General features: G+C 46.9%; 2 protein-coding genes across 6 annotated transcripts in view; one reads left to right on the top strand and one right to left on the bottom strand.

Annotated features, from left to right (window-relative positions):
• Positions 1-17,302, bottom strand: part of LOC140421380 (uncharacterized) — a 456,825-nt gene that overhangs the window by 28,480 nt on the left and 411,043 nt on the right. The gene's annotated exons all lie outside the window — the stretch shown is intronic.
• LOC140418533 (uncharacterized) overlaps positions 1-17,302 on the top strand; it is a 74,861-nt gene that overhangs the window by 4,714 nt on the left and 52,845 nt on the right. For 2 of the 5 annotated variants that reach the window (XM_072502013.1, XM_072502012.1), the window contains exon 2: positions 2,362-5,780. The exons of 1 other annotated variant lie outside the window; for it this stretch is intronic. In XM_072502013.1, the coding sequence (XP_072358114.1) occupies positions 2,988-4,226 (1,239 nt within the window). In that variant the 5' untranslated portion in view covers positions 2,362-2,987 and the 3' untranslated portion in view covers positions 4,227-5,780. Of the gene's footprint in view, positions 1-938; positions 1,211-2,361; positions 5,781-17,302 lie in introns of those variants that run through there. 2 more of the 5 variants (XM_072502011.1, XM_072502014.1) reach the window with 2 other exon arrangements.

The raw sequence follows: 17,302 nt of genomic DNA, 5'->3' as shown, positions 1-17,302 counted from the left end.
AAAAGAGTACTTTCTAAATGGAAAGAGGTTCGGTCCAGTGGATGTCCAAGCTGCAAACCATTTCTCCCAATCCTGGCCCTTCATGGATTTAATGAAGGCCAAGGCAATCATTGGATTATTGAAAGACTTGACGGAGTTGTTGGATACCATTTTTCGGGTTGCAGGATAAAGCATAACGTAATTCACTCCCCACAGCCTTGAGCTGCATTTAAACTTCAAAAAAGTCTCGAAGCTTTGTTTGTGTTGCTGCTGAAAAGTCCTGAATCCTCACTCCCTCCTGGGGCCAGGTGCCACCTCTCCGTACCCGTCTCCAGGACCTTCTTTCAAGTTGTGGAAATGAAAATGAAATGAAAATCGCTTATTGTCACAAGTAGGCTTCAATGAAGTTACTGTGAAAAGCCCCTAGTCGCCACATTCCGGCGCCTGTTCGGGGAGGCTGTTACGGGAAGCGAATGTTTACAGGCCTGGGATGAAAACTATCCCTCAGCCTCAGAGACAGGATACGATGAACCCTTTCTAATTTGAAATGCCCAGGCTTCAAATCCAGTTGCGAAAACGTGGCAGTCGGTCCTTAAAGAACCTCACAGGAGCCTTACCCTCCACACTAAATGGACAGAAAATAACAGAATTTATGGGCAGCATGGTAGCACAGTGGTTAGAACAGCTGCTTCACAGCACCAGGGTCCCAGGTTCGATTCCCGGCTTGGGTCAGTATCTGTGCGGAGTCTGCACATTCTCCCCGTGTCTGTGTGGGTTTCCTCTGGGCTCTCCAGTTTCCTCCCACAGTCCAAAGATGTGCAGGTTAGGTGGATTGGCTACGATAAATTGCCCTTAGTGTCCAAATAAAAGGTTAGGTGGGGTTACTGGGTTCCGGGGATGGGGGGGGAGGTATGGGCTTGGCTGGGGTGCTGTTTCCAAGGTGCAGACTCGATGGGCCGAGTGGACTCCTTCTGCCCTGTAAATTCTATGATGAGCATCTGACAGACCAATGACTCGGATGTTCTTTCTCTGACCCTCAGTTCTCCAAATCCTCCAGGACCTCCGCCACGCCACTCGGCTGGTTTTCAAAGGATTGAATTCTTGCCTCCGTTGAGGAGGCATCTTGCTGAACGTTCAGGATTCTCTCCTCCGGATCATCGAGCCTCTTCATGGAGCTTTGCAGGTGGTGCTCACAAGCTCACAGATATTGAGTCAGCACACTCCGCCTCTGGTCAGTAACACGGATAATGTCGGCAGCCATAATTTTCGCCGCCTCCCAGAGCCCCGGAGAGCGCGGGGTCGAGAGACCTCCTGAGGGTCAGGCCGCCATGTTGAAAAGGCGGCTCCATTCCCGCTGAATCCACCTGCGCTGTTTTATCGACGCATTTCTTGATTCCTTTTGGCAGAATCCTACCAAACTAAACCCTGACATCTTCCAGGGGCACGATCACAATATTAATTCAAGGATTAGGTAGATGGGAGCCGGGCAATCAGTTAAGTGACAGATTATAGGTGAGTGGTGCCAGAACCTGCGGAAAAATAGCTACTCCAGCTCCCATATCACAAACCCGACATCCCCCCCTCACACAGACTTCTAATTGATGAGGGTGTCGAGGGTTATGGGGAACTGGCAGGTAAATGGAGAGAAAGCTGAAATGAGGAGGGATCTCTTTACTCAAGGATGTGGTGAAGCTTTGGAAATCTGTACCCCAGAGGATTTACAGTGCAGAACGACACCATTAGGCCCATTGACTCTGCATCACCCTTGGAAAGAGCACCCTACTTAAGCCCACACCTCCACCTAGCCCTGTAACCCAATAACCCCATCTAACCTTTTTGGACACTAAGAGCAATTTAGCATGGCCAATCCACCTAACCTGCACATCTTTGGACCATGGGAGGAAACCGGAGCACCCGGAGGAAACCCATGCAGACACACCGAGAACGTGTAGACAGTGACCCAAGCCGGGAATCGAACCTGGGACCCTGGAGCTGTGAAGCAACAGTGCTAACCACTGTGCTGACCATTGTGATAGGGGGATAGTGCAGGAAAACAGTGCTGAGGTTGGTCAGCCAATGATCCCATTGAATGGTTCAGGTTCGATGGGCCGAATGGCCGCCTGCAGTTCATATTTGTTGTGATCTGGACAGGAAGCTGTGAGCTTAGATCTGTCAGTCAACATGAATCAGCACCTTCAGGAGAATTGGGAGGGTGAATATTAGATACAGCAGAGTGAGAATGGAGGGAGATTGTGTGGATTGGGAGATTTACAGCTTTCGCGGAATAAGAGAGAGGAAAAATGTTCCATAGAAACGAGAATTGTCTGTTCTAAGTTTCGATCCTGTACTAACAATGATGAATTTTGTAAATTGTTTTTACAGGATATTAGATGAGGAGGAATTACAGACAGAAAGCTCAAACATTACGTCTCGATCTGACAGTCACTCGATTCCTTGGAACCTGAACATCATCGGCCTTTGAATCTAGAAGGAGAAATGTTTACCCGAACTGTCAGCTAAAGATTTCAAACATCAGTGTGACTGGAAAAGCACCGAGACCCACACAACACACACCCGAGTGAGGGAGTTCATAGACTCCCAGAATTTACAGTGCAGCAGGAGGCCGTTTGGCCCATCGAGTCTGCACCGGCCCTTGGAAAGATCACCCTGCCTAAGCCCACACCTCCATCCTATCACCGTAACCGAATAACCCCACCCAAACTTTTTCGATACTCAGGGCAATTTAGCATGGTCAATCCACCTTACCTGCACATCTTTGGACTGTGGGAGGAAACCGGAGCACCCGGAGGAAACCCACACAGACACGGGAGAACGTGCAGATTCCGCACAGACAGTTCCAGCGAACTTACTGTGGAAAGAGCTTTAACCAGTTCCACAGCCTGAATAAACATAACATTCACAGCAGGGAGAGACCATACCCGTGTTGTGTCTGTGGAAGAGGCTTCAATAGATCATCCAACCTGGAGAGACACGAGGAGACCCATAACATGGAGAAACCGTGGAAATATGGGGACTGTGGGAAGGGAAACAGAGCCCCATCTAAGCTGGAGACTCTTCGACGCAGTCACACTGGGGTGAGGCCATTCACCTGCTCTCAGTGTGAGAAGGCATTCAGTCAGTTATCTAACCTTCAGGCACACCAGCGAGTTCACACTGGGGAGAGGCCATTTACCTGCTCTCAGTGTGGGAAAGGATTCTGTGATTCGTCCCGCCTATTGAGACACCAGCGAGTTCACACTGGGGAGAAGCCATTCACCTGCTCTCAGTGTGGGAAGGGATTCACTCAGTTACCCAACCTGCAGAGACACCAGCGAGTTCACACTGGGGAGAGGCCATTCACCTGCACTCTGTGTGGGAAGGGATTCACTCAGCCATCCAATCTGCAGACACACCAGCGAATTCACACTGGGGAGAGGCCATTCACCTGCACTCAGTGTGGGAAGGGATTCACTCAGTTATCCACCCTGAAGACACACCAGCAAATTCATACTGGGAAGACACTGTTCACCTGCTCTCAGTGTGGGAAGGGACTCACTCGGTTATCTTACCTGCGGAGACACCAGCGAGTTCACACTGGGGAGAGGCCGTTCACCTGCTCTCAGTGTGGGAAGGCATTCAGTCAGTTATCTCACCTGCGGTCACACCAGCGAGTTCACACTGGGGAGAGGCTGTTCACCTGCTCTCAGTGTGGGAAGGGATTCGCTCAGTTATCTCACCTGCAGAGACACCAGCGAGTTCACACTGGGGAGAGGCCATTCACCTGCTCTCAGTGTGGGAAGGGATTCAATCAGGTATCCACCCTGCAGTCACACCAGCGAGTTCACACTGGGGAGAGGCCATTCACCTGCTCTCAGTGTGGGAAGGGATTCACTCAGTTATCCACCCTACAGTCACACCAGCGAGTTCACACTGGGGAGAGGCCATTCACCTGCGCTCTCTGTGGGAAAGGATTTGCTGAAGTATCCACCCTGCGGAGACACAAGCGAGTTCACACTGGGGAGAGGCCATTCACCTGCTCTCTGTGTGGGAAGGGATTCACTCAGTTACCCAACCTGCAGAGACACCAGCGAGTTCACACTGGGCAGAGGCCATTCACCTGCTCTCAGTGTGGGAAGGGATTCACTCAGTTATCCCACCTGCGGAGACACCAGCGGGTTCACACTGCGGAGAGGCCGTCCACCTCTCAATGTGAGACAGGATTGCTTGCTTCAGTGCACCTGCTTTGACACCAACAGTTTCACAATTGATTACAGGGGTTGGATTCTGCTGTTATTGTTTCTGCTCTACACCCAGGACTGCATTTTGTTCATTCTGACAGGTGGTCAGTGGGGATGGTCGGAGGGTTTCTTTCTGCTGGACTGGCCAGTCTCACCACTTTGCCTCCAGTGGGCTGATGCTCTTTAAGCCTTGTTGCTAATACCTGGCTTCAAATTGCACAAGGATCACAGTGTGAAAGGGTGTTTGGAAGTTTGAAGATATTTAGTTCCTATTTCTGTTTGGAACCCTCCAAAGCATGCCACACTACCATGGAGATGAGCCCTGGTGGTTACATGATTCTTTTGTTTAATTTATCTGGGTGTTCCTCACAGAAGAAAACTATCATGGTATGAGGGGCAAGTTGTCTGAGGTGGACTGGGAATCTGATCGGTACAGGGAATACCTAATGTTTAAGGAATTATTATATATTTATCAGGGGGTCGGTTAGCTCAGTTGGCTGGATGACTGGTTTGTGATGCAGAGTAAGGCCAACAGTGAGGATTCAACTCCCGTCCTGGCTGAGTTTATTCATGAAGGCCCCGCCTTCTCAACCAAGCCCCTCGGCTGAGGTGTGCTGACCCTCAGGTTAAATCACCTCCAGTCAACTCTCTCTGTCAAAGGTGAGAGCAGCCTATGGTCCTCTGGGATTTTTGCAACTTTTATTTTGCATATATACAACAAATATAGATTCCTTTAAGGAACAAAAATCCAACAGGAAAAGTGATGTAACCGTGGTGAACAAGAAAAGTTAAAGATTCCACGAGATCCATTCAAATTCAGCAAATGAGGATCAAGAAACTGATGAGAGCAAACCGGCGAGAAACATAAAAACCGACTGGAAACCTCTCCAGGAATGTGAAAAGGAAAAGATTAGCAAAGACCAATGTGGGTCCATTCCAGGCAGAGACAGGAGAGTTTAGAATGGGGAATGAGGAAATGGCAGAGAAACTGAACAATGTGTGTCTGTCTTCACAGAGGAAGATACAGAAATTGTCCCCAAAACACCAGAGAACCAAGGGACTGGCAGAGATTAGTATTGGTGTAAAAGTAGTACTGGAAAAATTAATGACACTGAAAGTGAATAAATCCCCAAAAGCTGATGATCAACATCCCAGAGTGTTGAACGAGGAGGCTGTAGAGATCTCGATTCCTCATTCTAAATTCTCCTGACTCTATCTGGAATGGACAAAACTTTGTCTGAGCCAAATGTTTCCTTTTTACGTAGCCAGAAAAACCTTTACAGTCTATTTTTATGTATTTTGTCAGTTCACATTCTATTCTCCCTTTTCTTTTTCCTCGGTGCCTTGGTCGAAGAACGGAAGTAAATCCTCGAAAATGAATCCTCACTTGGACAAATTCTGAGACAATTAAGTTTCGACTTCCAGGACAGAGTAACTATAATCGTGGAGTGTGATTTTAGATTGTGTAACAGGACAAAGTTCTAGTTTATAGTTTACTGTGTAGGTTTCCAAGTTAAAGTAGCTTCTAGTTTGTTTGTTGTATTAAAAGTCATAAAACTTGAAGTGCTGTCGTGTGATCCTTTAATTTGTTGACTGGGAATTTGATTTTTTTCTAAGAGGTTGCTGACCTTTACGAAGATCCTAATCCACAAGTTTTGTCTTCCTATTTGAGCCTCGGGCACCTTTCTGTCTCTATTGCTCGTGTCAATGAGAGCCAGGTGATGGAGCTGAGGGCTGACTTTCGCTGAATTTAGCTGAGAATAACGGGGCCTGTTCCCCAATAGGGGAACTGCCATGGGCGTCGCTACTAGAGCCAGAAAGTTGCTGGAGGCCTGACTGAAATGAAATGAAATGGAAATCGCTTATTGTCACAAGTAGGCTTCAAATGAAGTTACTGTGAAAATCCCCTTGTCGTCACATTCCGGCGCCTGTTCGGGAGGCTTTTTCGGGAATTGAACTGTGATGCTGGCCTGCCTTGGTCTGCTTTAAAAGCCAGCGATTTATCCCTGTGCTAAACTGGGAACTGGACCTCCAACAATTCAGGTTTTGGGCGGGGGGGGGGTGGGGAGGTGACAGGAGTGACGATGATGTGACCCCCAAGGTTCAGTGCCCACGTGTCCCAAGCTGGAAGTCACAGGAACAGGGTACAGAGGAGCTGAAGGGAATCCATGTGTGACCAGAACATTGTGAACATCCTGTTACTCTGGTTGTCATTGATCCTCAAGTAATTTTCTGTTAGTTTTTTTAACCATGTTCTGTTTCATCAATAAACCTTTAACAGGAAAATATTTGAATTTGTTGGACTTTTCCTGATTAAATTTGTTCACTTTCGGTGAAGTGGGTGAGAGGTCTTGGCAGGCTCTTTAACAGAAAGTGAGTCCCTATGAGGCAATTGGCAAAGGAGCCAGAGGGGTAGAGCAGATTTGATTTTTCTTTTGATACAGTGTTTGAAAATGCAGTTCAGGGAATCAATCGTGATTGACAAATTTATCAAGGTTCTCTGAGAAGTAACAAGGGATGTCAATAAAGGGGAACCTGTAGATGTGCTTTATCTGGATTTCCAGAAGGTATTTCCCAAGGTGCCACATCAAAGGTTATTACGCAAAATAAGAGCTCAGGGAGTGGGGGCAACACATCAGCATAGATAGAGGATTGATTAGCGAACAGGAAGCAGCCAGTCGGTATAAATGGGTCATTTCTGGGTGGGTAAGATGTGACAAGTGGAATGTCACCAGGATCAGTGCTGGGCTCTCACCCATTTACAATCTGTATGAATGTGGTGGATGACGGGATTGAATGGCGGCTAAATTTTCTGATGCCTCAAAGACAGGTAGGAAAGTAATTTGTGAAGTGGATTGAAGGAGTCTGCAAGTCAACACCATAATCCCAGCCAAGCTCATATCAAAGCTCCAAAACCTAGGACTTGGCTCCCCACTCTGCAACTGGATCCTCGATTTTCTGACCAACAGACCACAGTCCGTAAGAATGAACAACAACACCTCTGCGCAGCACGGTAGCATTGTGGATAGCACAATTGCTTCACAGCTCCAGGGTCCCAGGTTCGATTCCGGCTTGGGTCACTGTCTGTGCGGAGTCTGCACATCCTCCCCGTGTGTGCGTGGGTTTCCTCCGGGTGATCTGGTTTCCTCCCACAGTCCAAAGATGTGCAGGTTAGGTGGATTGGCCATGATAAATTGCCCTTAGTGTTGGGTGGGGTTGCTGGGTTATGGGGATAGGGTAGAGGTGTTGACATTGGGTAGGGTGCTCGTTCCAAGAGTCGGTGCGGACTCGATGGGCCGAATGGCCTCCTTCTGTACTGTAAATTCTATGATTAACAATAGTCCTCAACACCGGCGCCCCGCAAGGCTGCGGACTTAGCCACCTACTCTACTCCCTGTACACACACAACTGCGTTGCAAAACCTGGTTCCAACTCCATCTACAGGTTTGCTGATGATACGACCATAGTGGGCCGGATCTCGAATAACGATGAGTCCGAATACAGGAGGGAGATAGAGAACATAGTGGAGTGGTGTAGCGACAACAATCTCTCCCTCAATGCCAGCAAAACTAAAGAACTGGTAATTGACTTCAGGAAGCAAAGTACTGTGCACACCCCTGTCAGCATCAATGGGGCCGAGGTGGAGATGGTTAGCAGTTTCAAATTCCTAGGGGTGCACATCTCCAAAAATCTGTCCTGGTCCACCCACGTCGACGCTACCACCAAGAAAGCACAACAGCGCCTATACTTCCTCAGGAAACTAAGGAAATTCGGCATGTCCACATTGACTCTTACCAACTTTTACAGGTGCACCATAGAAAGCATCCTATCAGGCTGCATCACAGCCTGGTATGGCAACTGCTCTGAAGCAAGAAACTTCAGAGAGTCGTGAACACCGCCCAGTCCATCACACAAAACTGCCTCCCGTCCATTGACTCCATCTACACCTCTCGCTGCCTGGGGAAAGCTGGCAGTATAATCAAAGATCACTCCCACCCAGCTTACTCACTCTTCCAACTTCTTCCATCGGGCAGGAGATACAGAAGTCTGAGAACACGCACGAACAGACTCAAAAACAGCTTCTTCCCCACTGTCACCAGACTCCTAAATGACCCTCTTATGGACTGATTTCATTAACACTACACCCTGTATGCTTCATCCGATGCCAGTGCTTTTGTAGTTACATTGTATATGTTGTGTTGCCCTATTATGTATTTTCTTTTATTCCCTTTTCTTCCCATGTACTTAATGATCTGTTGAGCTGCTCGCAGAAAAATACTTTTCACTGTACCGAGGTACAGTGACAATAAACAAATCCAATCCTATCCAAAGGACTACAAATAGGTTAAGTGACTGGGCAAAAAACTGACAGATGGAGCACAACTTGGGAAAAGGTGAATTGTCCACTTTGTCAGGAAGTATTAATAAAACAACATTATTTAAATGGAGAGAGATTGCAGAACTCTGAGGTACAGAGGGATTGGGGTACCCAATCCCAAGTTAGTCTGCAGGTACAGCAAGTGATTGGGAAGGTCCATGGAATATTATTGTTTATTGCAAAGGAAATCTAATATAAATGTAGGGATGTTTTGCTGCAGTTGTACAGTCATAGAGGTTTACAGCATGAAAACAGGCCCTCCGGCCCAACTTGTCCATGCCACCCAGTTTTTACCACTAAGCTCGTCCCAATTGCCTACATTTGGCCCATACCCCACTATACCAGCATTCCCACATAACTGTCTAAATGCTTGTACCCACCTCTACTACTGCCTCTGGCAGCTCGTTCCAGATACTCGCCACCCTCTGTGTGAAAAGAATTTCCCCTCTGGTCTCTTTTATATCTCTCTCCTCTCACCTTAAACCTATGCCCTCTAGTTTTAGACACCCCTACCTTTGGGAAAAGATGTTGACTATCTACCTCATCTATGCCCCTCATTATTTTACAGACCTCTATAAGATCACGCCTAAGCCCCCTATGCTCCAGGGCAATAAGTCCTGGTCGCATCCGAGTAAATCTCTTCTGCACTCTTTCTAGTTTAATAATATCCTTTCTATAATAGCACCAGAACTGTACACAGTACTCCAAGTGTGGTCTTATTAATGTCTTGGACAACTTCAGCAAGACGTTCCAACTCCTGTATTCAATGTTCTGACCAATGAAATCAAGTATGCCAAATACCTTCTTCTTCACCCTGTCCACCTGTGACTCCACTTTCAAGGAGCTATGAACCAGTAATCCTCGATCTCTTTGTTCTATAACTCTCCCCAACTCCCTAACATTCACTGAGTAGGTTCTGCCCTGATTCAATCTACCAAAATGCATCACACTCACAGTTATCTAAACTGGTACTAACAACATAGGCAGGGTGGGGCATGAGGTCCTGCAGCAGGAGTTCAGGCAGCTAGGCAGAAAGTTAAAAGACAGGACCTCTAGGGTTGTAATCTCACGATTACCCCCTGTGCCACGTGCCAGTGAGGCGAGAAATAGGAAGATAGAGCAGCAAAACATGTGGCTAAACAGCTGGTGTAGGAGGGAGGGTTTCCGTTATCTGGACCACTGGGAGCTCTTCTGGGGCAGGTGTGACCTATATAAGAAGGACGGGTTGTATCTAAACCGGAGAGGCATAAATATCCTGACGGCGAGGTTTGCTAGTGTCACACGGGAGGGTTTAAACTAGTATGGCAGGGGGGTGGGCACAGCAGCAAAAGGTCAGAAAGTGAGAGCATTGAGGGAGAACTAGGGAATAGGGACAGTGTGGCTCTGAGGCAGAGCAGACAGGGAGATGTTGCTGAACACAGTGGGTCTGGTGGCCTGAAGTGCATATGTTTTAATGAAGAAGTATTACGGGTAAGGCAGATGAACTTAGAGTTTGGATTAGTACTTGGAACTATGATGTTGTTGCCATTTCAGAGACCTGGTTGAGGGAAGGGCAGGATTGGCAGCTAAACGTTCCAGGATTTAGATGTTTCAGGCGGGATAGAGGGGGATGTAAAAGGGGTGGCGGAGTTGTGCTACTGGTTAGGGAGGATATCACAGCTGTACAAGGGGAGGACACCTCAGAGAGCAGTGAGGCTATATGGGTAGAGATCAGGAATAAGAAGGGTGCAGTCACAATGTTGGGGGTTTACTACAGGCCTCCCAACAGCCAGCGGGAGATAGAGGAGCAGATAGGTAGACAGATTTTGGAAAAGAGTAAAAACAACAGGGTTGTGGTGATGGGAGACTTCAACTTCCCCAATATTCACTGGGACTCACTTAGTGCCAGGGGCTTAGATGGGGCAGAGTTTGTAAGGAGCACCCAGGAGGGCTTCTTAAAACAATATGTAGACAGTCCAACTAGGGAAGGGGTGGTACTGGACCTGGTTTTGGGGAATGAGCCCGGCCAGGTGGTAGAAGTTTCAGTAGGGGAGCATTTCGGGAACAGTGACCACAATTCAGTAAGTTTTAAAGTGCTGGTGGACAAGGGTAAGAGTGGTCCTAGGGTGAATGTGCTAAATTGGGGGAAGGCTAATTATAACAATATTAGGCGGGAACTGAAGAACATAGATTGGGGGCGGATGATTGAGGGCAAATCAACATCTGACATGTGGGAGGCTTTCAAGTGTCAGTTGAAAGGAATTCCAGTTAGGAAGAAGGATAAATACGGCAATTTTCGGGAACCTTGGATAACGAGAGATATTGTAGGCCTCGTCAAAAAGAAAAAGGAGGCATTTGTCAGGGCTAAAGGGCTGGGAACAGACGAAGCCTGTGTGGAATATAAGGAAAGTAGGAAGGAACTTAAGCAAGGAGTCAGGACGGCTAGAAGGGATCACGAAAAGTCATTGGCAAATAGGGTTAAGGAAAATCCCAAGGCTTTTTACACATATATAAAAAGCAAGATGGTAGCCAGTGAAAGGGTTGGCCCACTGAAGGATAGGCAAGGGAATCTATAAGACCATAAGACATAGGGGCGGAAGTAAGGCCATTCGGCCCATCGAGTCCACTCCACCATTCAATCATGGCTGATTTCAACTCCATTTACCCGCTCTCTCTCCATAGCCCTTAATTCCTCGAGAAATCAAGAATTTATCAACTTCTGTCTTAAAGACACTCAACGTCCCAGCCTCCACCGCCCTCTGTGGCAATGAATTCCACAGACCCACCACTCGCTGGCTGAAGAAATTTCTCCTCATCTCTGTTCTAAAGTGACTCCCTTTTATTCTAAGGCTGTGCCCCCGGGTCCTAGTCTCCCCTGCTAATGGAAACAACTTCCCTACATCCACCCTATCTAAGCCATTCATTATCTTGTAAGTTTCTATTAGATCTCCCCTCAACCTCCTAAACTCCAATGAATATAATCCCAGGATCCTCAGATGTTCATCGTATGTTAGGCCTACCATTCCTGGGATCATCCGTGTGAATCTCCGCTGGACCCGCTCCAGTGCCAGTATGTCCTTCCTGAGGTGTGGGGCCCAAAATTGCTCACAGTATTCTAAATGGGGCCTAAGTAATGCTTTATAAAGCTTCAGAAGTACATCCCTGCTTTTATATTCCAAGCCTCTTGAGATGAATGACAACATTGCATTTGCTTTCTTAATTACGGACTCAACTTGCAAGTTTACCTTTAGAGAATCCTGAACTAGGACTCCCAAGTCCCTTTGCACTTCAGCATTATGAATTTTGTCACCGTTTAGAAAATAGTCCATGCCTCTATTCTTTTTTCCAAAGTGCAAGACCTCGCACTTGCCCACGTTGAATTTCATCAGCCATTTCTTGGACCACTCTCCTAAACTGTCTAAATCTTTCTGCAGCCTCCCCACCTCCTCCATACTACCTGCCCCTCCACCTATCTTTGTATCATCGGCAAACTTAGCCAGAATGCCCCCAGTCCCGTCATCTAGATCGTTAATATATAAAGAGAACAGCTGTGGCCCCAACACTGAACCCTGCGGGACACCACTCGTCACCGGTTGCCATTCCGAAAAAGAACCTTTTATACCCCTATCTCTGCCGTCTGCCTGACAGCCAATCGTCAATCCATGTTAGTACCTTGCCTCGAATACCATGGGCCCTTATTTTACTCAGCAGTCTTCCATGAGGCACCTTATCAAAGGCCTTTTGGAAGTCAAGATAGATAACATCCATTGGCTCTCCTTGGTCTAACCTATTTGTTATCTCTTCAAAGAACTCTAACCGGTTTGTCAGGCACGACCTCCCCTTACTAAATCCATGCTGACTTGTCCTAATCTGACCCTGCACTTCCAAGAATTTAGAAATCTCATCCTTAACAATGGATTCTAGAATCTTGCCAACAACCGAGGTTAGGCTAATTGGCCTATAATTTTCCATCTTTTTCCTTGTTCTTGAACAGCGGGGTTACAACAGCGATTTTCCAATCCTCTCGTACTTTCCCTGAATCCAGTGACTTTTGAAAGATCATCACCAACGCCTCCACTATTTCTTCAGCTAGCTCCTTTAGAGCTCTAGGATGTAGTCCATCTGGGCCCGGAGATTTATCAATTTTTAGACCTCTTAGTTTCTCTAGCACTTTCTCCTTTGTGATGGCTACCATATTCAACTCTGCCCCCTGACTCTCCGGAATTGTTGGGATATTACTCATGTCTTCTACTGTGAAGACTGACGCAAAAATACTTATTTAGATGCTCAGCTATTTCCTTGTCTCCCAACACAAACTTATCTGCATCATTTTGGAGCGGCCCAATGTCAACATTTGCCTCCCGTTTGTTTTTAATGTATTTAAAGAAACGTTTACTATCATTCCTAATGTTACTGACTAGCCTACCTTCATATTTGATCCTCTCTTTCCTTATTTCTCTTTTTGTTATCCTCTGTTTGTTTTTGTAGCCTTCCCAACCTTCTGACTTCCCACTACTCTTTGCCACATTATAGGCTTTCTCTTTTGCTTTGATGCATTCCCTAACTTCCTTTGTCAGCCATGGCTGCCTAATCCCCCCTCTGATAACCTTTCTTTTCTTTGGGATGAACCTCCGTACTGTGTCCTCAATTACTACCAGAAACTCCTGCCATTGCTGTTCTACTGTCTTTCCCACTAGGCTCTGCTCCCAGTCGATTTTCGTCAGTTCCTCCCTCATGCCCCTGTAGTTACCTTTATTTAACTGTAACACCTTTACATCTGATTCTACCTTCTTTCTTTCAAATTGGAGATTGAATTCGACCATATTATGATCACTGCCTCCTAAGTGCTCCCTTACTTTAAAATCTTTAATCAAGTCTGGCTCATTACATAACACTATGTCCAGAATGGCCTGCATCAGAGATTAGCGTGCACAATTAAAGCACATGGGATTAAGGGTAGTGTGTTGAGATAGGTAGAATATTGGTTGGCAGACAGGAAACAAAGAGTAGGAATTAATAGGTCTTTTTCAAATTGGCAGGCAGTGACTAGTGGGGTACCGCAGGGATCGGTGCTCGGGCCCCAGATATTCACAAGATATATTAATGATTGACAAAAGAAATTTAAAGTACCCAATTATTTTTTTCCAATTAAGGTGCAATTTAGCGTGGCCAATTCACTTACCCTGCACATCTTTGGGTTATGGGGGTGAGACTCACGCAGACACGGGGAGAACTTGTCTCCACACAGAGTGGCACGGATTGAACCCTAGTCCTCAGCTCTGTGAGGCAGCAGTGCTAACCACTGCACACCCAATATATTAACGATTTAGATGAGGGAACGACATGCAATATCTCCAAATTTGCAGATGCCAGCAAGTTGTGTGGGTGGGTGAGCTGTAAGGAGGATGCAGAGATCCTTCAGTGTGATTTGCACAAGTTGAGTGAGTGGGCAAATGAATGGCAGATACAGTATAATTTGGAGAAATGCGAGGTTATCCACTTTGGTAGCAAAAACAAGAAGGCAGACTATTAGCTGAATGGCCACAAATTAGGAGAGGGAATGTGCAACAAGACCTGGGTATCCTCGTACACCAGTCACTGAAGGTAAGCATGCAGCTATAGCAGGCGGTAAAGTAGGCAAATGATATGCTAGCCTTCATTGCGAGCGGATTAGAGTACATGAGCAGGGACATCTTGCTGCAATTATACAGGGCCGTGGTGAGGCCACATCTAGAATAGTGTGTGCAGTTTGTCTCCTTATCTGAGGAAGGATGCTCTTGCTCTAGAGGGAGTGCAGCGAAGGTTTACCAGACTGATTCCTGGGATGGTGGGACTGACATACGAGAGATTGAATCAGCTAGGATTGTATTCGCTGGAATTCAGGAGAATGGGGGATCTCATAGAAACCTATAATATTCCAACAGGACTTGACAGGGTAGATGCAGGAAAGGTATTCCCGATGGTGGGAGTATACAGAGATCGCAGTCTGAGGATACGGGGTAGACCATTTAGACAGAGATGAGTAATTTCTTCAACCAGAGAGTGGTGAGCCTGTGGAATTTGTTACCACAGGAAATAGTTGAGGCCAATACATTATTTGTTTTCAAGAAGCAGTTAGATATAGCACTTAGGGCGAAGGGGATCAAAGGATATGGAGAGGAAAGCGGGATTGGGCTATTGAGTTGGATGATAAGCCATGATCATAATGAATGGCAGAGCAGGCACGAAGGGCCAAATGGTCTCTTCCTGCTCCTATTTTCCATGTTTCTATGTAATCCCTTCTCATACTAAGAGCAGGTGAATGACCTCGCCCCAGTGTGAACTCGCTGGTGTGTCTGCAGACTGGATAACTGTGTGAATCCATTCCCACAGAGGGAGCAGGTAAATGGTTTCTCCCCAGTGTGAACTCGCTCGTGTTTCAGGAGGTTGGATGAATTAACAAATCCCTTCCCACACTGAGAGCAGGTGAACGGTCGCTCCCCAGAGTGAACTCGCTGGTGTGTCCGCAGGTTGGACGGATTACTGAATCCCTTCCCACACTGAGAGCAGGTGAATGGCCTCTCCTTGGTGTGAACTCGCTGGTGTGACAGCAGGGTGGATAACTGTGTGAATCCATTCCCACAGAGGGAGCAAGTGAACGGCTTCTCCCCAGTGTGAACTCGCTGGTGTGCCTGCAGGGTGGATAACCGAGTGAAACACTTCTCACAGTGAGAGCAGGTGAACGGCCTCTCTCCAGTGTGAATGCGACGATGAGTCTCCAGCTCAGATGGAAATCCATATCCCTTCCCACAGTCCCCACATTGCCACGGTTTCTCTATGTTTTGGGTCTCCTCGTGTCGCTCCAGATTGGACAATCAGTGGAAGCCTTGTCTACACACCGAACATGTGCACTGTCTCTCCTGACTGTGAATGGTATGACATTTTTTCAGGCTGTGTAATAGTTGAAGCTCTTTCCACAGTCAGTTCATTAGAACTCTCTCACGCGGGTGTATGTTGTGTGGATCTCGGTGCTTTTCCAGTCACACTGATGTTTCCACAGTCAGTTCACTGGAACAGTCTCACTTGGGTGTGTGCTGTGTAGGTTTTGGTGCTTTTCCAGTCACACTCACGTTTAAAATCTTTTGAAGCTGACAGATCGGACAAACATTTCTCCTTCTCGCCGATGATATTCAGAGCCCGATGATATTCAGAGCCCGATGATATCCAGATCAGAAGGAATCGTTTGAGTTTGTCATGAGTTTGATGTGATGTTTGAGACTTCTGTCTGCAATTCCTCCTCTTCCAATATCCTTTAAAAAGAATTTATAAAAATTATCATTGTTGGTACAGGACGGAAATTCGGAGCAGACAATTCTGAGGGGCTGTTTCGCACAGGGCTAAATTGCTGGCTTTTAAAGCAGACCAAGACAGTCCAGCAGCACGGTTCAATTCCCGTAACAGCCTCCCCGAACAGGCGTTGGAATGTGGCGACAAGGGGCTTTTCACAGTAACTTAATTTGAAGCCTACTTGTGACAATAAGCGATTTTGAGACCATAAGACACAGAACATAGAACATAGAAAATACAGCACAGAACAGGCCCTTCAGCCCACGATGTTGTACCGATCCTTTGTCCTAGATTAATCATAGATTATCATTAAATTTAAAGTGCAGAAGGAGGCCATTCGGCCCTTTGAGTCTGCACCAGCTCTTGGAAAGAGCACCCTACACAAGCTCAACACCTCCACCCAACACCAAGGGCAATTTGGACATTAAGGGCAATTTATCATTGGCCAATTCACCTAACCCGCACATCTTTGGACTGTGGGAGGAAACCGGAGCACCCGGAGGAAACCCACGCAGACACGGGGAGGACGTGCAGACTCCGCACAGACAATGACCCAAGCCGGAATCGAACCTGGGACCATGGATCTGTGAAGCAATTGTGCTATCCACAATGCTACCGTGCTGCCCTTAAGAACAAATAAATCTACACTATATCATTTTCCCGTAATCCATGTACCTATCCAACAGCTGCTTGAAGGTCCCTAATGTTTCCGACTCAACTACTTCCACAGGCAGTGCATTCCATGCCCCCACTACTCTCTGGGTAAAGAACCTACCTCTGATATCCCTCCTATATCTTCCACCTTTCACCTTAAATTTATGTCCCCTTGTAATGGTGTGTTCCACCCGGGGAAAAAGTCTCTGACTGTCTACTCTATCTATTCCCCTGATCACCTTATAAACCTCTATCAAGTCGCCCCTCATCCTTCTCCGCTCTAATGAGAAAAGGCCTAGCACCCTCAACCTTTCCTCGTAAGACCTACTCTCCATTCCAGGCAACATCCTGGTAAATCTTCTTTGCACCTTTTCCAGAGCTTCCACATCCTTCCTAAAATGAGGCGACCAGAACTGTACACAGTACTCCAAATGTGGCCTTACCAAAGTTTTGTACAGCTGCATCATCACCTCACGGCTCTTAAATTCAATCCCTCTGTTAATGAACGCGAGCACACCATAGGCCTTCTTCACAGCTCTATCCACTTGAGTGGCAACTTTCAAAGATGTATGAACATAGACCCCAAGGTCTCTCTGCTCCTCCACAATGCCAAGAACTCTACCGTTAACCCTGTATTCCGCATTCATATTTGTCCTTCCAAAATGGACAACCTCACACTTTTCAGGGTTAAACTCCATCTGCCACTTCTCAGCCCAGCTCTGCATCCTATCTATGTCTCTTTGCAGCC

The sequence above is a fragment of the Scyliorhinus torazame genome, chromosome 5, assembly GCF_047496885.1.
Source record: "Scyliorhinus torazame isolate Kashiwa2021f chromosome 5, sScyTor2.1, whole genome shotgun sequence".
In the NCBI taxonomy this organism is placed as follows: domain Eukaryota; kingdom Metazoa; phylum Chordata; class Chondrichthyes; order Carcharhiniformes; family Scyliorhinidae; genus Scyliorhinus; species Scyliorhinus torazame.
Note: the sequence above shows the minus strand (reverse complement) of the source record. Positions and strands in the feature narration are given on the sequence as shown.